Here is an 18,070-nt window from a genome sequence, read left to right as displayed (position 1 = left end):
CCGCACTCAAACCACCAGCACCGTGCAGCAGCCAGACCCCCCCCCCGGCACCAAAGCCCACCCGCACGGGGGGGGGAATTAAGGCAGGAGCCGGGGGGATGATTTTTGGGAGGGTTGGACATCGGCTCCTGACCCTCGCCCGGGGAAATAAGGGTTTTTTTCCCCAAACCTGAGCGTTGCACAAGGGGGTGTGCTGGGGTTTGCAGATCCTGCAGCTTTGCTGGCATTTTTTGCTTCAGAAACCCCATTTTTCCCCATTATTTCCAAGCCAGCCAGGTCCTCCCTCTTGGGCTGAGCTTTTGGCTTGTAACCTGTTGCTTTTAGCTCTGGCCGAGGCCCTGGGGTGGCTTTTCTCCCGGGAAAATGAAATGCCATTTCTGAGCAGCACAGCCTGGAGGGGGGGTACGGGGATTTTTGGGGAGCGCTGCGGGGGTGCCTGTGAGATTTCAGCCCCGCAGCGGAGTCTGAGGCTGTTCGGGATTCAGCTCCTTTGGCTCCAACCCGAATTTCCACTTTTTTTTTTTTTTTTACCACTTGGGGCTTCTTGTGGGTGCAGCAGGGAGACACCCCCCACCCCCCCACCCACCACCCCCCTAGGCTTGGGGACCCACAAAGATGCTCCGGCTGCCTCGGGATTGAAAAACAGGGAGGAGAAAGGGGTAAAATAACAGCGTTTGCCCCCGATTTTGATCCATTTGGGAAGGAAAACCCGAGCGGGGTGTTGCAGGGAGCGGGAAGCCATTTCCCAGCAGCTTCCCAGATTTTCTAAGGTTTGAGCGAAGCAACTGCAACCTTAAAATAGCTGCTGCACAGGAAGCGCCGGCCCTGCTCCTCTCGCTGTCGCGGCCTCGGCAGCCTCGTAGGTTTTTGCAGCCGAAATTAATGAAAAATGCGTGAGGTTGTGTGGTTTTCGCCTTTTCCGCTGCGGGTTGGGATGTGCGGTTTGCTCCCAGCACGAGGAATGGTTTTGGGGAGATGGCAATTAGTGAATTAGTGCAAATGAGGAAGATTTCTAGCCACACCAGCCTCTCTCTCTCGTTATCTCTGCTCTCGCTTTCATCAATAGAGGTAAGGACTCTTTATTTAATTGCTCAGTGCTCATATCGACGGGGCAGGTTTAAACCCTCCCCAAAAGCTCATTTATTTATAAACCCCACATTATTTAGGAGGAGGGTCTCCCAGTGCCTCCCACCAGCTGCCCTGGGGCTGGTTTTCCTTTTCTCTCGCAGGTTTTGGGGATGGGGTTGCACCGCGTAACGGGGTGAGGGGGCACAGCAGCGTCTGCGGCTCATTTTAGATGGGAAAACAACCAGGATTTGCACTTGGAAAGCTGAAAAAAGGGTTCTGAGCTGATTCAGGGCTGCCAATCCCTCCTCTAGCTGCCTATCGCCTCGACTGACTGCTCTTGCAAGTAGCTGTCATCATTAGGTTCCAGGGTGAACAAGCACCCGCACGGCACAAGGGAGGTGGGTTGCCCGGTTATCCCCCTGGACAATACTGATCCCGGCTTTGGTTTCTTGGGTGCCTGCGGTCCTCTCGCTCCGTTCTCGGCTCCTGGCGTTTACACCACCTCAGAGGCTGCGGCCAGTTCAGGCGCTGCGTCCCAGCCTGTCGTGGCTCGTCAGCCGCGACCCGGTGCCAAAATTTGCTGGCAAAACCGGTGGGTAAGCTCAAAAATCCTCCCAAAATCCAGCAAACGACAAAAATCCCAGCGATAAGTGAACAGGGGCTGTGACATTCTTCCTTCAGCTGGAAAATGGGGCAGTAAGCTCCTCCAGCAAGGGGGAAAAAAAAAAAGATCTTTAATTAAAGAGCAATTTGCTGATCAGCCCGGCATCCTGGGAGCCCTTTACCCCACGTGGGCTGATTCCCATGGAAGCACCGGCCGAACCGAATTTGGGCTCGAGTGGCACGAGAGCATCCCGAAACGAGCTTTTATCACCTCTGTTCTCCTCCAACTTTCCCTGCTGCCTAGCAGCTGGTAGTAAAAGACCCAGGAAAATGTGTTTTATTTCTTTTTTTTCTGTTTTCAATGCAATTGATTTATTTCTTTTGATCTCACTGATCAGGAGCTGTTGTTTCCTCCCCCCCCCAAGAGTGAATTAATGACATTTTCCCGTGGAGCCGCACAACCAGTTTTCAACCGGGGAGGAAAGAAAAAAAAAAACAAACCACTGAGGCGGTGGCAAAAAAAAACATTCTGCCGGGACAAGAGAAAGGAGGAGGTAAAAAAAAAAAAAAAAAAAAAAAAAAAGGAGAAGTTGGGAAAAATGAGACAGCAAGCGGGGAGGGGATGTGGGCCCGATGCGGTGGGGGGGTCAGAGCTGCCCCAGGGATGCTTCCCGGGGTTCGGCCGCACGCCGGGGCGTTATCCCGGCAGGGCCGGCCAACCTATTTTTCCAGGCGAGGAAATATTTAACCGCGGCGTCAGCGGGCAGGGCGGGCAGGCGCAGGCATGGAGGGCGACGGGCAGCGTCCGGTCCCCCCTGTCCCCCCGGGCCACCCCCAGGGCCAGCACCTGCAGCTCCTGCTGCGCCGTAGCCGGGAGGCCAAAAACTGCGCCTATTGCCCCTACAGCCGCTTCCCGGTGGGCGCCGCGCTGCTCACCGCCGGCGGGGAGATCTTCTCCGGTAAGTCAGGGCTGTGCGACCCCCCCCCCTACCTTGGGTTTTTGGGGTCCCCCCCTGCAACTTTTTGACCACGCGTGGGGGTGCAGCGGGATTGGCATAGGGTGCTGGTTCTCCACCCCACCCCGCTCCGGGCTGCTTCTTGGCAGCCGCCATCCCAGAGCGAGCCGAAAGACCGTGGCGGATGGGAAAATACGGGAAAATAAATAGGGGAAGTGGGGAACGTGTTGATGAGAGCCCAGGATCGGGCGGCACACGTGGAAAATGGCTTTTCTTTGCTAAATCCTCCCCAAAAAAATCACCCGGAGGGAAGCCGGCCGGGGTTCGGGGTGACTGAGCGGGTGCCGGGTGCTTCCCCGCAGGGTGCAACGTGGAGAACGCCTGCTACAGCCTGGGGGTGTGCGCCGAGCGCACCGCCATCCAGAAAGCCATCTCGGAGGGGCACACCAGCTTCAGGGCCATGGCCATCGCCAGGTAAGGGCACGGCGAGGGACGGGCCAGGGGGGCCAGCGGGAAACCCCCCCCCCCCCCCGTGCGCCCAAGGGGCAGGTTGGGGTGAGGTTTTTTTGGGGGGAGGCGGGTTTTTGCATGTGTTTTTGGAGGGATTTTGGGGGGGGGAGAATCTGTCGTGGCTCTTTATTGACTGGTGCGTGAAGGGCTTCTGCGGGGGGGGGGGGGGGGTGTGTCCCCCGACCCGAGACTGAGCTCTGTGCCCTTCTCCTTTGGCAGTGACATGGGGGACCACTTCATCACACCCTGTGGTGCCTGCAGACAAGTGATGAGAGAGGTGATGGCTCACGTGGGGACCCCGTGTTTCCTGACACCACCCCCCCCCCAACTCCTGACCCTCCGGCATCTCCCCCTGAAACACCCAGAGGTGCAAAGGGGGTGGGGAAGGGTTGCGACCCCCCTCGTCCCCAGCCCGAGCCAGCTCCGGGCACCTCGAATGGCGTTATCCACCGGGAAAGGGACGTTCCTCCCTGTCGCAGGGAGCGGGTGCCCGGCGGTAACCCATTAACTCGCCCTCGCCGGGGGGGTTTTATTCCTCCCCGGAGCTGCCGGGTGCAGAGTTTGACCCCAAAGCTGTCGTCCAAGCCTGAAAATGGGGTGATGGTGGGGGGGTTCCTGCAAAAGCCGAGGTCCTTGCGGAGCCATCCTGCTCTCGCCTCCCTCCTCCCTGCGGGCACCCTGGCACCGTTTTTTGGGCGGTTAATATTTAACGGGTCGTGGGGCTCAGCTGGAAGGCCGGGTTTGGCAGGTTCGGAAGCACTGGGGCTCACCGTGGGCGGGGGGGGGGCAAACCCACAGGATCTGAGCCCCAAATACCCCTGGGGGAGGTGATGCTGAAAAGCTGCCCCCAAATACACACAATAGAGGGGGATGCTCCCCGCAAACCCAGTCAAAAAAAAAAAAAAAAAGGATTATTTAAGTAATTTAAGGAAGAAGCGCAGGTTTTGCATCGGGCACTTCTCTCCCCTCTTCTCCCCCAGTTCGGCACGGACTGGGACGTCTACCTGACCAAAGCGGACGGCACCTATATCGTCAAGAGGCTGGAGGAGCTGCTGCCGCTCTCCTTCGGCCCCGAGGACCTGAAGAAGGCGTGAGCAGCGCGGCCGTCGCCGGCCTTCGCCCTTTGGCGGCAGGGGAGGATGGTTTTCCCCAATTTTCCTGGTGTGTAAGCGGCTTTTTGGGGACGATGCGATGGGAAATGCAGTTATAGTGTTAAGTTACCCGTTCCTCTCACTCATCTTCTGATTCAGCGCTGATTGCAGATGCTGGCCCCACCTCACCCTGGGGAAATGGCGAAATCAAATCATAGAAATTCCCTGTTCTTCGGCAAAAAAAAGTGTCCAGATATTGCTGTAGTTGAGGGGGGGAAGTTCACAGACAGACAAGGGTTTGATGCACAGCTCAAGCTCAGGCTCGTTGGTACAGAAACCACTCCTGAATAACGCAAAATCATTGCTTGGGAAAATGCTGAATTCTTCAGCAAAAAAGAAAGGCTCCATCGACCCCAGAGATTATTAATAAGCCAGTTCAGGTTAGGCGATTTGCTGGAACCGGACGGTTATCATGCTGAGCGTGTCCTTTTCTCATTTCTCTCCGGCTTGTTTTTCTCGCTTTTATTCCATTTGCGGGGATGAAGAGGGTGAGGAATTTTTGGAGAGTTTTTTTGTCTCCAGAGCAATGCCGTTTGCTGATTGTACTATTAATTTAATTACGCACAATGAAAAACGAATGCATTACACTTCCCAAACAGCGCTGGGCTGGGTGTTACTGCCTACGCCCAAGCGAAATAAAAGCAGTCCTGGTTCACCTCCTGAGGTTGCAGCAGATGATGAATCACGGGGAACGGGAAGCGGGGCCCCCCGGGCTGCCCCGCTGCCACGCAGGGCAGGAACACGCTGGCTGTGCGGGCAGGACACGACCAGGACACTGTGCGGCCCAGAGCCTGGGCAGGGCAGAGCTGCCCGCACAGCCAGCGTGTTCCTGCTCTCCCCAGCCGTGTCCCCAGCCATGTCCCCAGCCGTGTCCCCAGCCATGTCCCCAGCCGTGCCCCCCAGCCGTGTCCCCAGCCGTGTCCCCCAGCCGTGTCCCCAGCCGTGTCCCCAGCCGTGTCCCCAGCCGTGTCCCCCAGCCGTGTCCCCAGCCGTGTCCCCAGCCGTGTCCCCAGCCGTGCCCCCCAGCCGTGTCCCCCAGCCGTGTCCCCAGCCGTGTCCCCAGCCGTGCCCCCCAGCCGTGCCCCCCAGCCGTGTCCCCAGCCATGTCCCCCAGCCGTGTCCCCAGCCGTGCCCCCAGCCGTGTCCCCAGCCGTGTCCCCCAGCCGTGTCCCCAGCCGTGTCCCCAGCCGTGTCCCCAGCCATGTCCCCAGCCGTGCCCCCCAGCCGTGCCCCCAGCCGTGTCCCCAGCCGTGTCCCCAGCCGTGTCCCCAGCCGTGCCCCCCAGCCGTGCCCCCCAGCCGTGCCCCCAGCCGTGTCCCCAGCCGTGTCCCCAGCCGTGCCCCCCAGCCGTGTCCCCCAGCCATGTCCCCCAGCCATGTCCCCAGCCGTGTCCCCCAGCCGTGCCCCCCAGCCGTGTCCCCAGCCGTGTCCCCAGCCGTGTCCCCAGCCGTGCCCTGCACTGCACGGGGCTCTGTCCTGCTCCGGGCCCTGCTGTGCGCCGGGCCGTGCACAAACCGTGCCCAGGGCTCTGCTCCACGTCGGGCCGTGCGCTGGGCTGTGCACAAGCCATGTGCAGGGTAGTGCCCCGCTGTGCACCGGGCCGTACCCTGGCTGTACCCTGCCGTGCCTCAGGCCGTGCCCTGGGCCATACCCCGCATTGCGCTGGTCCGTACCCTGGCCGTACCCCGCATTGCACCGGGCCGTACCCTGGCCGTGCCCAGCTGTGTCCCGGGCCATACCCTGGCCGTACCCTGCCATGTCCCAGGCCGTGCCCTGGCTGTACCCCGCATTGCACCGGGCCGTGCCCTGGGCCATACCCCGCATTGCACTGGTCCGTACTCTGGCCGTACCCTGCATTGCACCGGGCCGTGCCCTGGCCGTGCCCAGCCGTGTCCCAGGCCGTGCCCTGCGCTGCTCCGGGCTGTGCACTGGGCTGTGTCCCTGGCCGTGTCCCGGCCGTACCCAGCATTGCACGGGGCTGTGCCGATCATTGCACCGGGCTGTGCACCAGGCTGTGTCCTGCATTGCACCGGGCTGTGTCCTGCATTGCCCCAGGCCGTACCGATCACTGCCCCGGGCCGTCCCGTACCGATCACTGCCCCGGGCCGTCCCGTCCCGCTCGCTGTCCCCAGCCACCTCCCGCCCGTCCCCCGCCCCGTTCACCACCGTGCCCTGCCCGGCTCGTGCCCTGCCCGGCTCGTGCCCTGCCCGGCTCGTGCCCTGCCCGCCGCGCGCCCCGTAGCGTGGGGGCGTGGCGTCCCGCCGCGCGCGTGTGACGCCCCGCCGCGGCCCCGCCCCCTGAGCCGCAGCGGCCCCGTCGCGCTGAGGCGGTGGCGGCCATGGCGGTGCGGCTGCTGCTGGCCCGGGCCCTGCGCCTGCTGCCGCGCTGCCGCCCGCCCCGCGCCCCCCGGCCCGAGCCCCGGCCCGAGCCCCGGCCCGACCCGCCGCCCTCGCCGTGGCGGCCGTGGCTGTCCTGGCTGCCGGCCGCCCGCCGCCTCTTCCTGCGCGGGCCGGCCTGCGGGCTGGCGTCCGTGGCTCGGCGGGGCCGCGGCGGGGCCTGCTTGGCGCTGGCCGTGGCGCTGGGGCTGGTGGAGCCGCGCCTGGAGGAGCAGCGACGGGCCGAGGCGGCGTGCCGCCACATCCAGGTGCGGCGTCCCCTCGGGGGGGGCTGCTGCGGGACCCGCAGGCCCGGGCCTCCCTCTGGGGAGCCCCTTCGGGAGCCCTCTGTGAAGGGGAGGGGGGGATCCTTGTTCTGGGGAGCCCCTCAGGCACCTCCCGTGAAGGGGAGGGGGGATCCTTGCTGTGGGGAGCCCCTCCGGCACCCTCTGTGAAGGGGAGGGGGGGATCCTTGTTCTGGGGAGCCCCTCAGGCACCTCCCGTGAAGGGGAGGGGGGGATCCTTGTTCTGGGGAGCCCCTCAGGCACCCTCTGTGAAGGGGAGGGGGGATCCTTGCAGTGGGGAGCCCCTCAGACATCCCCCATGAAGAGCACAGCGGGTCATTGCTGGGGGAGCCCCTCAGGTCCACCTCCCCATCTCCCCCCGAGGAAGTCAGGGGGAACTGCTCTGAGCATCCCTCAGGCACGTCCCCAAAGGGGACTGCTGCGGGCAGCCCCACAGACACCTCTTCCTCCCCAAAAATAGGGCACTGGGGAAGTTTCTCAGTTAGCAGCCCCTCACCACCCTAAAGCAGGTATCAGGGGGGTCTTCACTGTGGGGAGCCCCTCAGTCCCTGTCCCCCACAAAGGGAAGGGGGTCAGGGCCCTGGTGACAGGGGTCTCGTGTCCCAGGAGGCTGCCGTCGAGCCCCCAGGTCCATCCCCTCTCCCTGAGGCAGACGGGGCCCTGCATGGCTGGGCCAGGCCATGCTGGCAGGGCACCGGGGACGGCCGGTACTGCACATGTTTCATGGGTAAAAATAGACCTTTGGTGTTCAGAGCCAGCTGTCACCTGCCCCACTAACCAACAGACAAACACATTCCCACGGAGATTCTGCCTTTCCCTGAAGTTTCTCAGGATACTTTCCCTTGCCCTGGCTGGGTAGTTAAATCTGCTGTCTTCCCCCTTCCACTGTCCCTGAATCTGTGTCCCTTTGCCACGGGGCGCATCCCCAGGGCGGCCACCGGCGCATCAGGGTTGTTGCTCATGGAGAAGTGCGCTTGGTTGTATCGGTCCAGGTGACAGCTGTGGCACCACCAGACCTGTAGTATTGTGAATGCTGTGGTTGAACTCCAGCCCTCCTGTGCTTTGTTTTCTCTTATCTTTTTTTCAATTTCCTCCCCCAGATCTTTCTCCCATCAGTGATTCACTCTTTGTCTAACTGACCAACTCATACTCAGCTGCCACAAAAGCTCAGGGCATTGTTTTTCCATCTGTTGTTGCTCTTAATTGGATTTTGGTTTAAATGCTATTTGCCTGGTTTATTTATGGAGGGGGAGAAAAGTGTAATAGTGCATATCTTTTTAGAAGTATTTAGTTAGACTTGTCTTTACATAACATACTTATATTTTTGATGAGCAAGCGACCCCCCCTTCCCATTCCTCCTCTTCCCCAGCATCTACAGCACCCTCAGAAAGGGCACCTTTGGTAAAGACTGTTTTCAGGGTAATTGTTTCAGACAAAGATATACAGTCTGCAAATTATTTTCCCTGTGGTTACAGCGATTTGAGCCATAACGGTTAGAGCCCGATTGTGGCTTTCGAGTTGGACCAACCCAATGGGACGTGTAATACTGCTTAAACTTCTCCTTCGTTGAGAAGTCTCAAATAACCGAGCGGGTTTTTTTTAATCGTTGTCATTTCTTATTCCTTTCAGACATTGTTTGTCGGAAAGAACAAGCCGCAGAAAGATCCCCTGAGCTCGTTCCGCTGGCAGGGCTTCAAGCTGGAAGAGTATCTCATCGGCCAACCCATCGGAAAGGGCTGCAGCGCTGCTGTGTACGAAGCAGCTATTCCTTTCTCTCGTGATTGTCGGGGGTGTGCAGAAAGCAGCCGTCTCGCAGGGCAGGAGCCAGCCATGCAGCAGGATCGTGGCTCGGCTTCACAGGCAGCTGAAGAGGAGCCCGTAGAGAAACACCAACCAAAAGAGGGTTTCCCGTTAGCTATCAAAATGATGTGGAACATTTCGGTAAGGAGTCGGTTCTTAATCTCCTTGTCTGTCACTTGGAAAGCTTGGCTGAAATGTTTAATGCTTCAGTGTCGAAAGCGCTAATTATGTAGCGTGCAATGAGTTTGTCAAAACAAAGCTGTTGATATGTGACATTGGAGACATCAATTGTTAGTGAGCAGTCCCAGAGCAAGGTAATTAGCGTTCATCATTCCTCTGGAACTGGCATTGAGAGCTGGTGGTGCTGCTGGTGGTGGTGATGGACGTGATGTTTCTGGCAGAAAAGCTTTTCCGAAGCTGGCTGTAATGGCAAGGTGTAAGAAATGGAAACCCGCCACTCCAGTGCTTTAGGAATCGGTGTCCTTGTCAGTGTCAGGACAGCGATCGATTTTCTTCTGCAAAGTGCGGCCGAGGTGCGAGTCAGCGGTCACGGGGTGGGGCAGTAACATGCGTGCTGGGTCCCTTTGCATGAAGTGAATGTGTGAGACCTGCGCTGGTGTTTCCCGGCCCGGGATCTGCTGATCCAACTCCTCAATGTGGCTATTCCACGTTTAAAAAAAAAAAAAACACATGGCTTTTCCCATTGAAGAGGTTTTGTGGCATTCAGTGTGACAAGTGGATATTCTAAGAGAGTCTTCCAAAATGTCAGCATTGGAAATCCCTTAGGCTCCAGAAATACTCTGGCATGTAGCTGTGGGCTTTTCCAGTCAGGTTTTAAGGTTGAAAATAAGTGTTAACAAATAGCTAACGGTCGAGGATGCATTTAAAGAGACAAACGAATTTCTTTCTGCAAGTAAAGACTTTGCCACGTCCGTTGGTAAATTCTTTAAGTAGTTAATTGCCTTTCCCAATTTTCAAAGCAGAGAAGGGAGTCCTGTTGATCTAGTCTTGATTGATCTAACTCCAGATACAGTGCCAGCGTCAGGATTTATCTGCTTTCAGTTTGTGTTGAGGCTGGATGGTTTTGGAGCGCGAGTCAGTGTGGTGTGTGATTGCTGTTGCAGGCTGGTTCGTCAAGTGAAGCCATCCTCGATGCTATGGGCCGAGAGCTTGTTCCAGCCACAAGACTTGCCTTGGCTGGAGAATACGGAGCCGTCTCTGGCCGCAGGTACGGTCACGATGGAAATCGCAGTGGTTCTAAAGTGGTGACATGTTAATTTTATCCGTCAGTTAATTTTGCAGCACGTCTGTAGTGTTAAGGAGATGGCCAGAGGTTTCTGTAATAGTCCCTGAAAGCAGATAAAAACGAAGCCTTGCGATTATTAATAGCTCAGGAGGCATGTGCGTGTGTTTTGTTTAAACAACGGCGCCTTCAGAAGTGCTGCACACCTCAAACATCACGCAGGGATGGGCTGCTGGCTGCCTTGGGGGTTTTTCTTCCGGCGTGCTTTTCTCCAGCACAGTTAGGAAACTGCGTAGCAATACCGCTGGTCAAATAGTGATTTAACACAGTCTTGTTTACTCTGAGGAGCAGATTGCAGCACAGCTCGTTGGCGTGCAGGGAGTACCTACAGCTAGGCTGTACCGGCTCGGATGGCATGGTCCAGAAGGGTGTCAGAAGGGTACGCCAAAAATTTGGGACCATTTGGGGTCCGATGGGTGACTGTGCCCCATGCCTTAGTGTCCCCACATCTAAAATGAGTTGATATCTGCAGAGTTAAAGGCTGGAAGGAGCTACTTCTGCTTAAACATCGCTTAAATTGTGCCTCACGGAGCTTTTTAATTACAGAAATATACACCCACAATTGGTAACAACTTGACTGTATTAAACATCAAACAATTTATCTGTAATGCAATTTGACTGTACTGTTTTAGAACTGGTTTGGTTGTAGAATGGGTGCTGGGCGGGGAGGTGGAAACTCTTCTGGCGCAGGGAAAGCGGCGAGAAAGAAAATGGAAAATGACTCAGTTCCCACCTTTTCACCCGAGTGAGAAGCGCGCAAACAGCATGAAGGTGGAAAATTGCACAGAAACTTTTAAATTACCTCGAGTGAGCTTTTGTTAAGAAATGTGCCTTTTTGTTTGAATTGAAACAATGGAGTCCGCAATCCAGATTGTCTGATTTAAATTTCAAATACATCTCAGCTGCCAGTACAAATGAATAATGAATGCTGTGTGGTACATCGCTAGCTGAGAATGCAACAGAGCAGCCAAAGGGATATTTGACATTCAGGAGGGAGAGAGATCTGTTTTGCAAATACAGATAGGTAACCTGCCTTTCATTGTAGTGAGTGCTTCCTGCCAGCGCTGTAAAATAGAGGGTCTAAATTGATATGCCTAGTGTGAAGCTGACCTTTATTTTAGGTCTAACAAAGTAATTGTGTTTGGTTTTTTTTCTCTAAAGCCGTTGTAGTTTTTTCTGAATGGAGAAGCAGCCTGTGACTAGCTCTGCCTTTGTTAGCAGCATGGAAGGGCTAGTAGGGCTGGAATAAAATTAAAGGCTGCGTGTTAAGTGTCAAGGTTTCCAGCAAAGCTTCATTTGCAGCACAGTATTTCCTGTTCGACCGTCATATATAGGGAAATCCAGTTGCAACGCAGTCCTTCTAGCCACACAGGTAAAGTCGTGGTTTGTGTACACTCCGCTGGTGTATCAGCAGACGGCATTGCCTTGATGATAGTTCGGGAAGTGCTGGGGTAGATTTTGAGTTCCAGAGAAAGTGCTGGGACTTGCCTGCTGCTGCGGTGGATCTGCTCAGGCTGTGGGTGCTCTGCATCAACGTGGGAAACGCTGGGCCGAGGCGCCGCTTAGGAAATTGTGAGGACAGGGAGGTTGCTGTCCCCGCTCTTTCGAACCGAATGGTTTCCAGGATGTGAACATTTGAATGCTTGCTTCGTGTGCAGTCCTGTAATCTGTACTGGGCAGCCTTAATGCTCTCTCTAATAAGGTTTTCACTGCAGGATAAACGTGTTTGCACATTGCTTTGGAACTCTTCGGTGGGGAAGACGGGCCGTATTAATGAAAAGTAATTTCAGAAATAACAGAGATGTGTCTGTGATACATCAATCTCCTCGTCAGTTCTGATGTAATCTGTGGTATCTGTACTTTTGTGCAGAAAACCTGTCTTTGGGAGGAAGAAGTTGCAGCCTCATCCGAATATAATCCAGGTGATCCGAGCATTCACATCCTCTGTCCCTTTGCTGCCCGGAGCCTTCACAGACTATCCCGATGTTCTTCCGTTAAGCCTGAATCCCAGAGGGATCGGTCACAGCCGCACGCTCTTCTTGGTGATGAAGAAGTAGGTAGAGAGAAGCTTGTTAATGTGACTCGGGCTTTTTGTAACACTGCCCAGCGGGACCGTGTCTTCTGCTCCTGCATGGGTCCTTGCAACGATTTGGCCTGGGCTGCTGCCAAAAAGCAGAGTACACTCCTGGAAACGCCTCCTAAGGCCCGTTCCAAGCCCTTGAGATTTTAACTCATGTTCAACAGTGACGACAATCCGTTCTTTATTTTAAAATCACCCCACATTACAGTAAGAAACGTGGAGCTTATCCCCATTTGTCTGCCCTTCTAAGTCTGAGCTTCACACCCCTAGTCTGAACACGCCGCTAGAGACGGAGTAGGATCAGTAATGAGATTTAGTAGTGCTCGGCATCTCTGGCTTTCTCAGTTGGGTTTTGGTTTTGAATGGATATTGCTGTGGCACTGACATAAAAGTGTGTTCTGTTTCCCAGTCTTTTGTCCTACCTGCGTCTGGAGAAGTGCTCGGTCCTCTCTGTATTTCAAGAATATGTTCTTTCTCCTGGTTAGCACATCTTATTTTGCTCGTATGATCTGCATTATTAATCTGCCTCCTCTTTCATGCAAAATATAACACTGGTACATAAAAACCTGTATAGCTGGAGCCCTTCGCCATGCTGTTTAAGGGGCTTATTTTATTCACAGTTGTCGAACTCGGGTGAGAGCACCAAAAATTCAGTGGTGGGTGTTGTTGCAAAGCAGAGGATTTGAGAGCTGCAGACAGGGGAGCGGTGTCAGGTTGAGGCTGGGAGGTGGGAAGACGTCACAGAGGTCAGGAATAATTTGGCACACAGAAGCGTGCAGTATCCCCAGCCAGACGGCACTGAGGTTGAACCGCGAGCGATAAGCTTCCAGGATGCTAATTCAGAGGTTTTCCTTGTTTCCTAGTTATCCGTGCACCCTGCGCCAGTATCTGAGGGAGAGCAGTCCGGATGTTTGTCTCTCCACGATGATGATTTTACAGCTCTTGGAAGGCGTGGACCATCTCGTTCGACATGGAATAGCACACAGAGACCTGAAGTCTGACAACATCCTGGTTGAATTTGATTCTGGTACGTAGATCGCTGAGTATAAGTGCCAATTAAGTCATGCACAGCAGTGAGGCAGGCAGTATTTGGGGAAGTCCTACCCAGGCGTTTGGGGGGAAAAACAAGCATCAAACCCTTTCAAGAATCTCCGGTTTAGTTTTTAGCTTACCACTTGCTGTCACTGCAGCACTGGGGAAGTAATTTATCCTGTCTGTGTGTGCCTCAGGTTTGGGATCATTAAAACGGACTTGAAAGGAGCCTTGCGCTGTAATCAGATGGAGAGACGCAGAGTAGTGCTAAGGTGATGCATTGCACGAGCACGGCGAGCGTTGGCTGGAGCAGATGGGCATATAGTAATGGCACACTGATGATGCTTCAGGCTCTTGGCTCTGTCGTCTCTCAGTAGCCAGATAGCACAGGGCGGTTCTTAAAATCCCACCTCTCGGTCAGGTTAATAGTGCTGCACCCTGGGATGATGAGACATCCGTTGGAAGGCAAGGGAACCGACGGTGTTAAAGCCAAAAGCAGCGTTTTCATCGACTCGTTCTCCTGTCAGCATCTCTAACTGAGATTTTAATTACCTGAGCTCTTTTTCAGTGTGATTGAGATTTGAATGGGCAGGAAACAGTAGCAGGCAGCCAGATCTGTGTAATTAAAGGTCTCGGTACAGCAGCTGTGGAAGGTTTTCAGCGATACTAATGCCATCCTTCGTTTCTTGATGGAAAAGCTGCTCTGGAGCGATGCTGAATGTGGTTAGGAATGATCTAAAGCATCGATTTTTCCGTATCAGAGTCTGGAGAAGTAGTGATTCTACTTTGCAATGTTTGATTTGTCATCCAGACAAGAACTATTAACTAACGCAAAGTTTCTCCAGCCTTTTGCTATAGCTAAGTATATATCTATATGTTGATAGTTTTTGCTGTAGATAAAAACAAAGCGGGGCGGGGGGGGGAAGTGTATGTTCCTTCACCACAGATGAGTCTCTAACCTTACGTGTCTTCGGTTTTATGGTATCCACGACATTTTGTGAGACACACGTTCCATGGGGAGCCATAATATCCTCTAAAGAGGAAACGGAACAACAAGTTTTCTTGTAATAAAACCGATATTTCACCTAATAATACAGAGGAGAAGCAGAAAAACAGCGTGTGGTTGTGCTGATTCCTGGGGGTTTTGAGATTGTTCCTGCAGGCTGTCTCTGGTGTCCGTGTGTCGTGGTGTCTAATACAGCCAGGTCATCCGAAACTGAACGCTAACTCTGCTAGCCTCGTGTCGTTCGCAGCTGGCTGCCCCTGGCTGGTGATCACGGACTTCGGTTGCTGTTTGGCAGATGAAAACATCGGCTTGAGACTGCCTTTCACCAGCTCTTATGTGGATCGGGGCGGCAACGGCTGTCTGATGGCACCCGAGGTAAATCCCCCTGCAGTCATGGTTTGTGTTGCTGGTTGTCTGCTTGTCCTGCTGTCGGGACTAAAATGTTTCAGCCCCAGCTGCGGTGCAGGCTGGGACAGGAGCTTGAAAAAGGGTGGGATTAGGCCTAGAAGCAGCGGAGGGCGTGCGTGCACATCCCCTTGCTCTGATTTGTCCCTGAGCCTTCCCCCACACGCATGCACCGTTACTTACAGCATGCACACTTACGTGGCCTCTGCTGGTGTGTGGTCACAGTAATACCTGCTGAAAGCTTCTGCGATCAGATCGATCTTTTTCTACCCATTCCTGTTTACTGACGTAACTCGGTCAGGCCAGGCAGTGCCCATAGCTGGTTACTGCGTAACTAATCTCACTCTATGCTCTGTCATGGAGAGCCCTGTCCCCTAAAGTGGCGTAGGAGGTCCATGTCCTAACTTGCGTTATGCTTGCTAAACATCTCTGTGCTACTAAAGAAGTTCTCTTCAGACCTGTGCTGAGCAGTTGTTGAACAGAGACCTTGAGTGTGAAAAGGTGAAATGTAATCAGTTGGTGTTTTGAGGCAGAATTGACCTTTCCCACAAAAACGTTTGCTTTTTGGTCTTTTCTCAGGCCCCTTTCTATGTAGCTATTAAAGACGTTTATGCGGCAGTCCTTGTGTAGCGACAGTAGTTTTTTGGGTGAAGTTCAAGGTGGTTGTGAAATTCTTTGCATTTCCTTTTTATTTCTCTGATGATAACCGTAATAAAAACGAAGGCACCCTTAACCATCCGCTTGACCTGGAGCACCTTGCCTTGCGTTGCTTAAGTGCTGGTGCAGTCTTGATCGGTCATCTGCCCGTCTCCTGTCTATCCAAAATCCCAGAGTGAAATAGCCCTCGGGACTGTGAATACTGGTCGGGGGCAACAATTAAAGCCTAGGCACAATGACCAAACTCCTCCCAGCGTCCTGGTGAGCCTAGCAGTGCCGAAGGCGTAGGGGGGAATATTTACACCAGAGATTTAGATGCAACCTAGCTTTGGTCTCAGTCTCTTTGTTTATTACAGCAGAAGTACTGACTTGACCCTTGAAAATTAGTTTTAGCACAGAGCCTGCACTAGAGCTGTTTATTTGAACATCCTCGTCTCTGTGGCAGGTGATCACGGCGTCGCCTGGTCCAGGCACGGTGATCAACTACAGTAAAGCTGATGCTTGGGCTGTCGGGGCAATCGCCTATGAAATTCTTGGCCTGGCCAATCCTTTCTACGGCCACGGGGACTCGACTCTGGAAAGCAGAAGTTACCGTGAAGACCAGCTGCCAAGCCTGCCTGATCACGTGCCCCTTGAGGTGAAACAAGTGATAAAAATGCTACTTCAGAGGGATCCCAACAAGGTAAGAAACTTCTTGTCTTGACAAAGTCAGCTAACCGGTCTTTGGGAGTACTGCTTGTAGAGAATTTCGTCCTGGAGGGTGCAGGAGTGTAATCAAGATATCGTTGCAGTCCAGATAACGATCAAAGGTCTTTGCTGAAGTACGGTGCGGCCTCTCGCGTGGGTTACAGAATAGTTTCAGGGACTTCAGCAGATGCGTTGGGGACTGGACCTTGAATTGGGGGGTTACATGCAGTTGCCCGATATTAATAGTCACAAAGAGGGTTTGTTTTTTTTTTAATCACAGGTACTGTGGTACCTCAGAGGAGGCCTGGGGGACTCTTAGTAATGCAGATACTACATGCTAGCGATGTGACAGGATTGCAGCAGGATCAGCTAATCCTCCCTCTCCTTCCTTTTGCAGAGATTGTCTGCTAGAGTTGCCGCTAATGTGCTTCACCTAAGCCTCTGGGGTGAAAGTGTTCTAGCGTCCAAGACCCTGAAACCCGACCAGATGATTGCCTGGCTTCTCTGCCAGTCTGCGGCCGCTTTGCTCATGGACAGACTGGTGGATAAAAGCCGGGTAGAAACCAAAATGAAGATGTGCTTTTTGGCAAACCTCGAGTATGAAGACCTCTGGACAGCAATATTCCTGTTGCTGGCCTGGAGAAGCCGGTCTGGGTGAAGAGTACTGTGTGGGACATGGCCGTGCGATAGATAAACAGCATTTCTAAAGGCGTTTTTCTGTCTGCCTGGAGTCCTGTAGTGCTTTAGGGAACAAAACTGCAGGCCTGTATTTAAGAAGTTGAGTTTATCTCTAGCAAGCATTAGTCCACTCTGCTTTTCTCTCCGTGCTAGAGGAAATGCCCTTGCTTCATTACTCTCTTGGTGAGGGTTTGGGGACCTTGCAGGTGTCCTGAGGTACGTGGTTGGTTTTGCTTATGTTTGGGAATTCTTAATTGACCTCTAAGTCGTGTGTTGAATGAAGCAAGTTCCTTTTCAGAAGAGGGGTGTGTGGGAGGAGGCACTGTCTGGCTGCACTTTACACAGAAGCATCATGGATTTAAACAATTCGCCAAGAAAGCTGAGCTGACAAAGGGCCGTGCCATCTTTCAATTCTTAGGGAAACTGGCAGCGGTCTTACGATGATCTTCCTCTGCAGCTGCAGACGGATCTTGCTATAAAATGACACCTCCTAGTGAGGTGCTGCCTGGCGAGGTGAGCGTCAGGAGCCGCTCGCTTCTTACGATAACGCGCCGTTACGTACCTAGCTGGTCGTACGCCAAATAGCGCGAATACGACGAACCCCAAACACACTTACATTGATTTTTTGACCGTTGTATTTGTGCAGCGACTGCTGCCGCAGGGTCCAAGGCCGAGTCAAACCGTGTCTGGTTAGAGATAATACTGCGAACGAAACCGGGCTGAGCGGCGGTGCCTGCTGAAAGAGTTGAGTGCAATGCTCTTCTGGTTTACCTACCTGTTTTTTCTGTTGAACCATTAATCCTTTGGTCAGGGAGGACAGGTCGTGTTTATGAAAACATAATTCGATTTTATGTCTGTAAATGTTTAGAGGAACTCGGGGAGAAAGTTACTTCTGCTTGTTGCACAATAAATTGCAGATTAAGCTCTGCCACTGAGTGGGTTCTCTAAATCTAGTTCATCTCTGTTCACGGGATCCAGGCTTTAGGCTGCGGAGGCTCTTTCCAGTCCAAAACACGTTATTTTATTCCAAGTGGAGTTTCCCAAAGAGGAACGGACCTCACCTTGTGAATGTGCCTGTTCCGTACTCTCCTGACTTGTAAATCGCTAGCTGCTCCTGCGGTGTCCAGGGCAATGACACGGTGTGTCAAGTGGCTGATAGCCCTGAGCAAATCATCACGCAGCAACGTGCCATCGAGGTCTCGCACACTGCAACAGCGTCTAGTTCTGCAGCGATGCAAAACTTGCCTCCCCCCGAAAATCATCTCATTTTATCTCTCTGTCCTCAAAAATGGCCTAAAACGCTTGTCCTGCCACACTGCCCCTGGTTCTTAAATCCCTATTATTGCTTCTTGTTTGCTTGCATTTTCTCTGTCTAGGGTTCTGCTGAGGTTAGATTTTTTTTTGTTTGTTTTCTTTCGCTGCCTGCTTTTCGTTATGAGACGTTTTTATGATT

The 18,070-nt window shown here is 53.9% G+C and overlaps 2 protein-coding genes across 2 annotated transcripts; both read left to right on the top strand.

Moving 5' to 3' along the window:
- Window positions 1–2,353: 2,353 nt before the first annotated feature.
- Window positions 2,354–4,944, top strand: CDA (cytidine deaminase). The gene is made up of 4 exons (XM_075773028.1): window positions 2,354–2,630; window positions 2,990–3,101; window positions 3,357–3,414; window positions 4,118–4,944. The coding sequence occupies exons 1-4, from the start codon at window positions 2,456–2,458 to the stop codon at window positions 4,229–4,231; spliced, it is 459 nt and encodes a 152-aa protein (XP_075629143.1). The 5' UTR covers window positions 2,354–2,455; the 3' UTR covers window positions 4,232–4,944.
- A 1,636-nt stretch (window positions 4,945–6,580) lies between these two features.
- Window positions 6,581–17,544, top strand: PINK1 (PTEN induced kinase 1). The gene is made up of 8 exons (XM_075773483.1): window positions 6,581–6,933; window positions 8,599–8,910; window positions 9,894–9,997; window positions 11,943–12,125; window positions 13,016–13,179; window positions 14,438–14,565; window positions 15,698–15,934; window positions 16,337–17,544. The coding sequence occupies exons 1-8, from the start codon at window positions 6,628–6,630 to the stop codon at window positions 16,595–16,597; spliced, it is 1,695 nt and encodes a 564-aa protein (XP_075629598.1). The 5' UTR covers window positions 6,581–6,627; the 3' UTR covers window positions 16,598–17,544.
- Window positions 17,545–18,070: the final 526 nt, after the last annotated feature.

Source organism: Balearica regulorum, chromosome 21 (assembly GCF_011004875.1).
Source record: "Balearica regulorum gibbericeps isolate bBalReg1 chromosome 21, bBalReg1.pri, whole genome shotgun sequence".
Lineage (NCBI taxonomy): Eukaryota > Metazoa > Chordata > Aves > Gruiformes > Gruidae > Balearica > Balearica regulorum.
The sequence above is the reverse complement of the archived record's forward strand: the minus strand, read 5'-3'. Positions and strand labels throughout refer to the sequence as shown.

What these genes read in the sequence shown, in the direction of transcription:
- PINK1 (XM_075773483.1), top strand. Translation starts at nt 6,628, where the DNA reads ATGGCGGTGCGGCTGCTGCTGGCCCGGGCCCTGCGCCTGCTGCCGCGC. An exon ending in CTCTTCTTGGTGATGAAGAA is followed by an intron (nt 12,126 to 13,015) that starts GTAGGTAGAGAG and finishes CTTGTTTCCTAG; the next exon opens with TTATCCGTGCACCCTGCGCC. An exon ending in CCTGGTTGAATTTGATTCTG is followed by an intron (nt 13,180 to 14,437) that starts GTACGTAGATCG and finishes TGTCGTTCGCAG; the next exon opens with CTGGCTGCCCCTGGCTGGTG.
- CDA (XM_075773028.1), top strand. Translation starts at nt 2,456, where the DNA reads ATGGAGGGCGACGGGCAGCGTCCGGTCCCCCCTGTCCCCCCGGGCCAC. An exon ending in CGGCGGGGAGATCTTCTCCG is followed by an intron (nt 2,631 to 2,989) that starts GTAAGTCAGGGC and finishes GCTTCCCCGCAG; the next exon opens with GGTGCAACGTGGAGAACGCC. An exon ending in GCAGACAAGTGATGAGAGAG is followed by an intron (nt 3,415 to 4,117) that starts GTGATGGCTCAC and finishes CTTCTCCCCCAG; the next exon opens with TTCGGCACGGACTGGGACGT.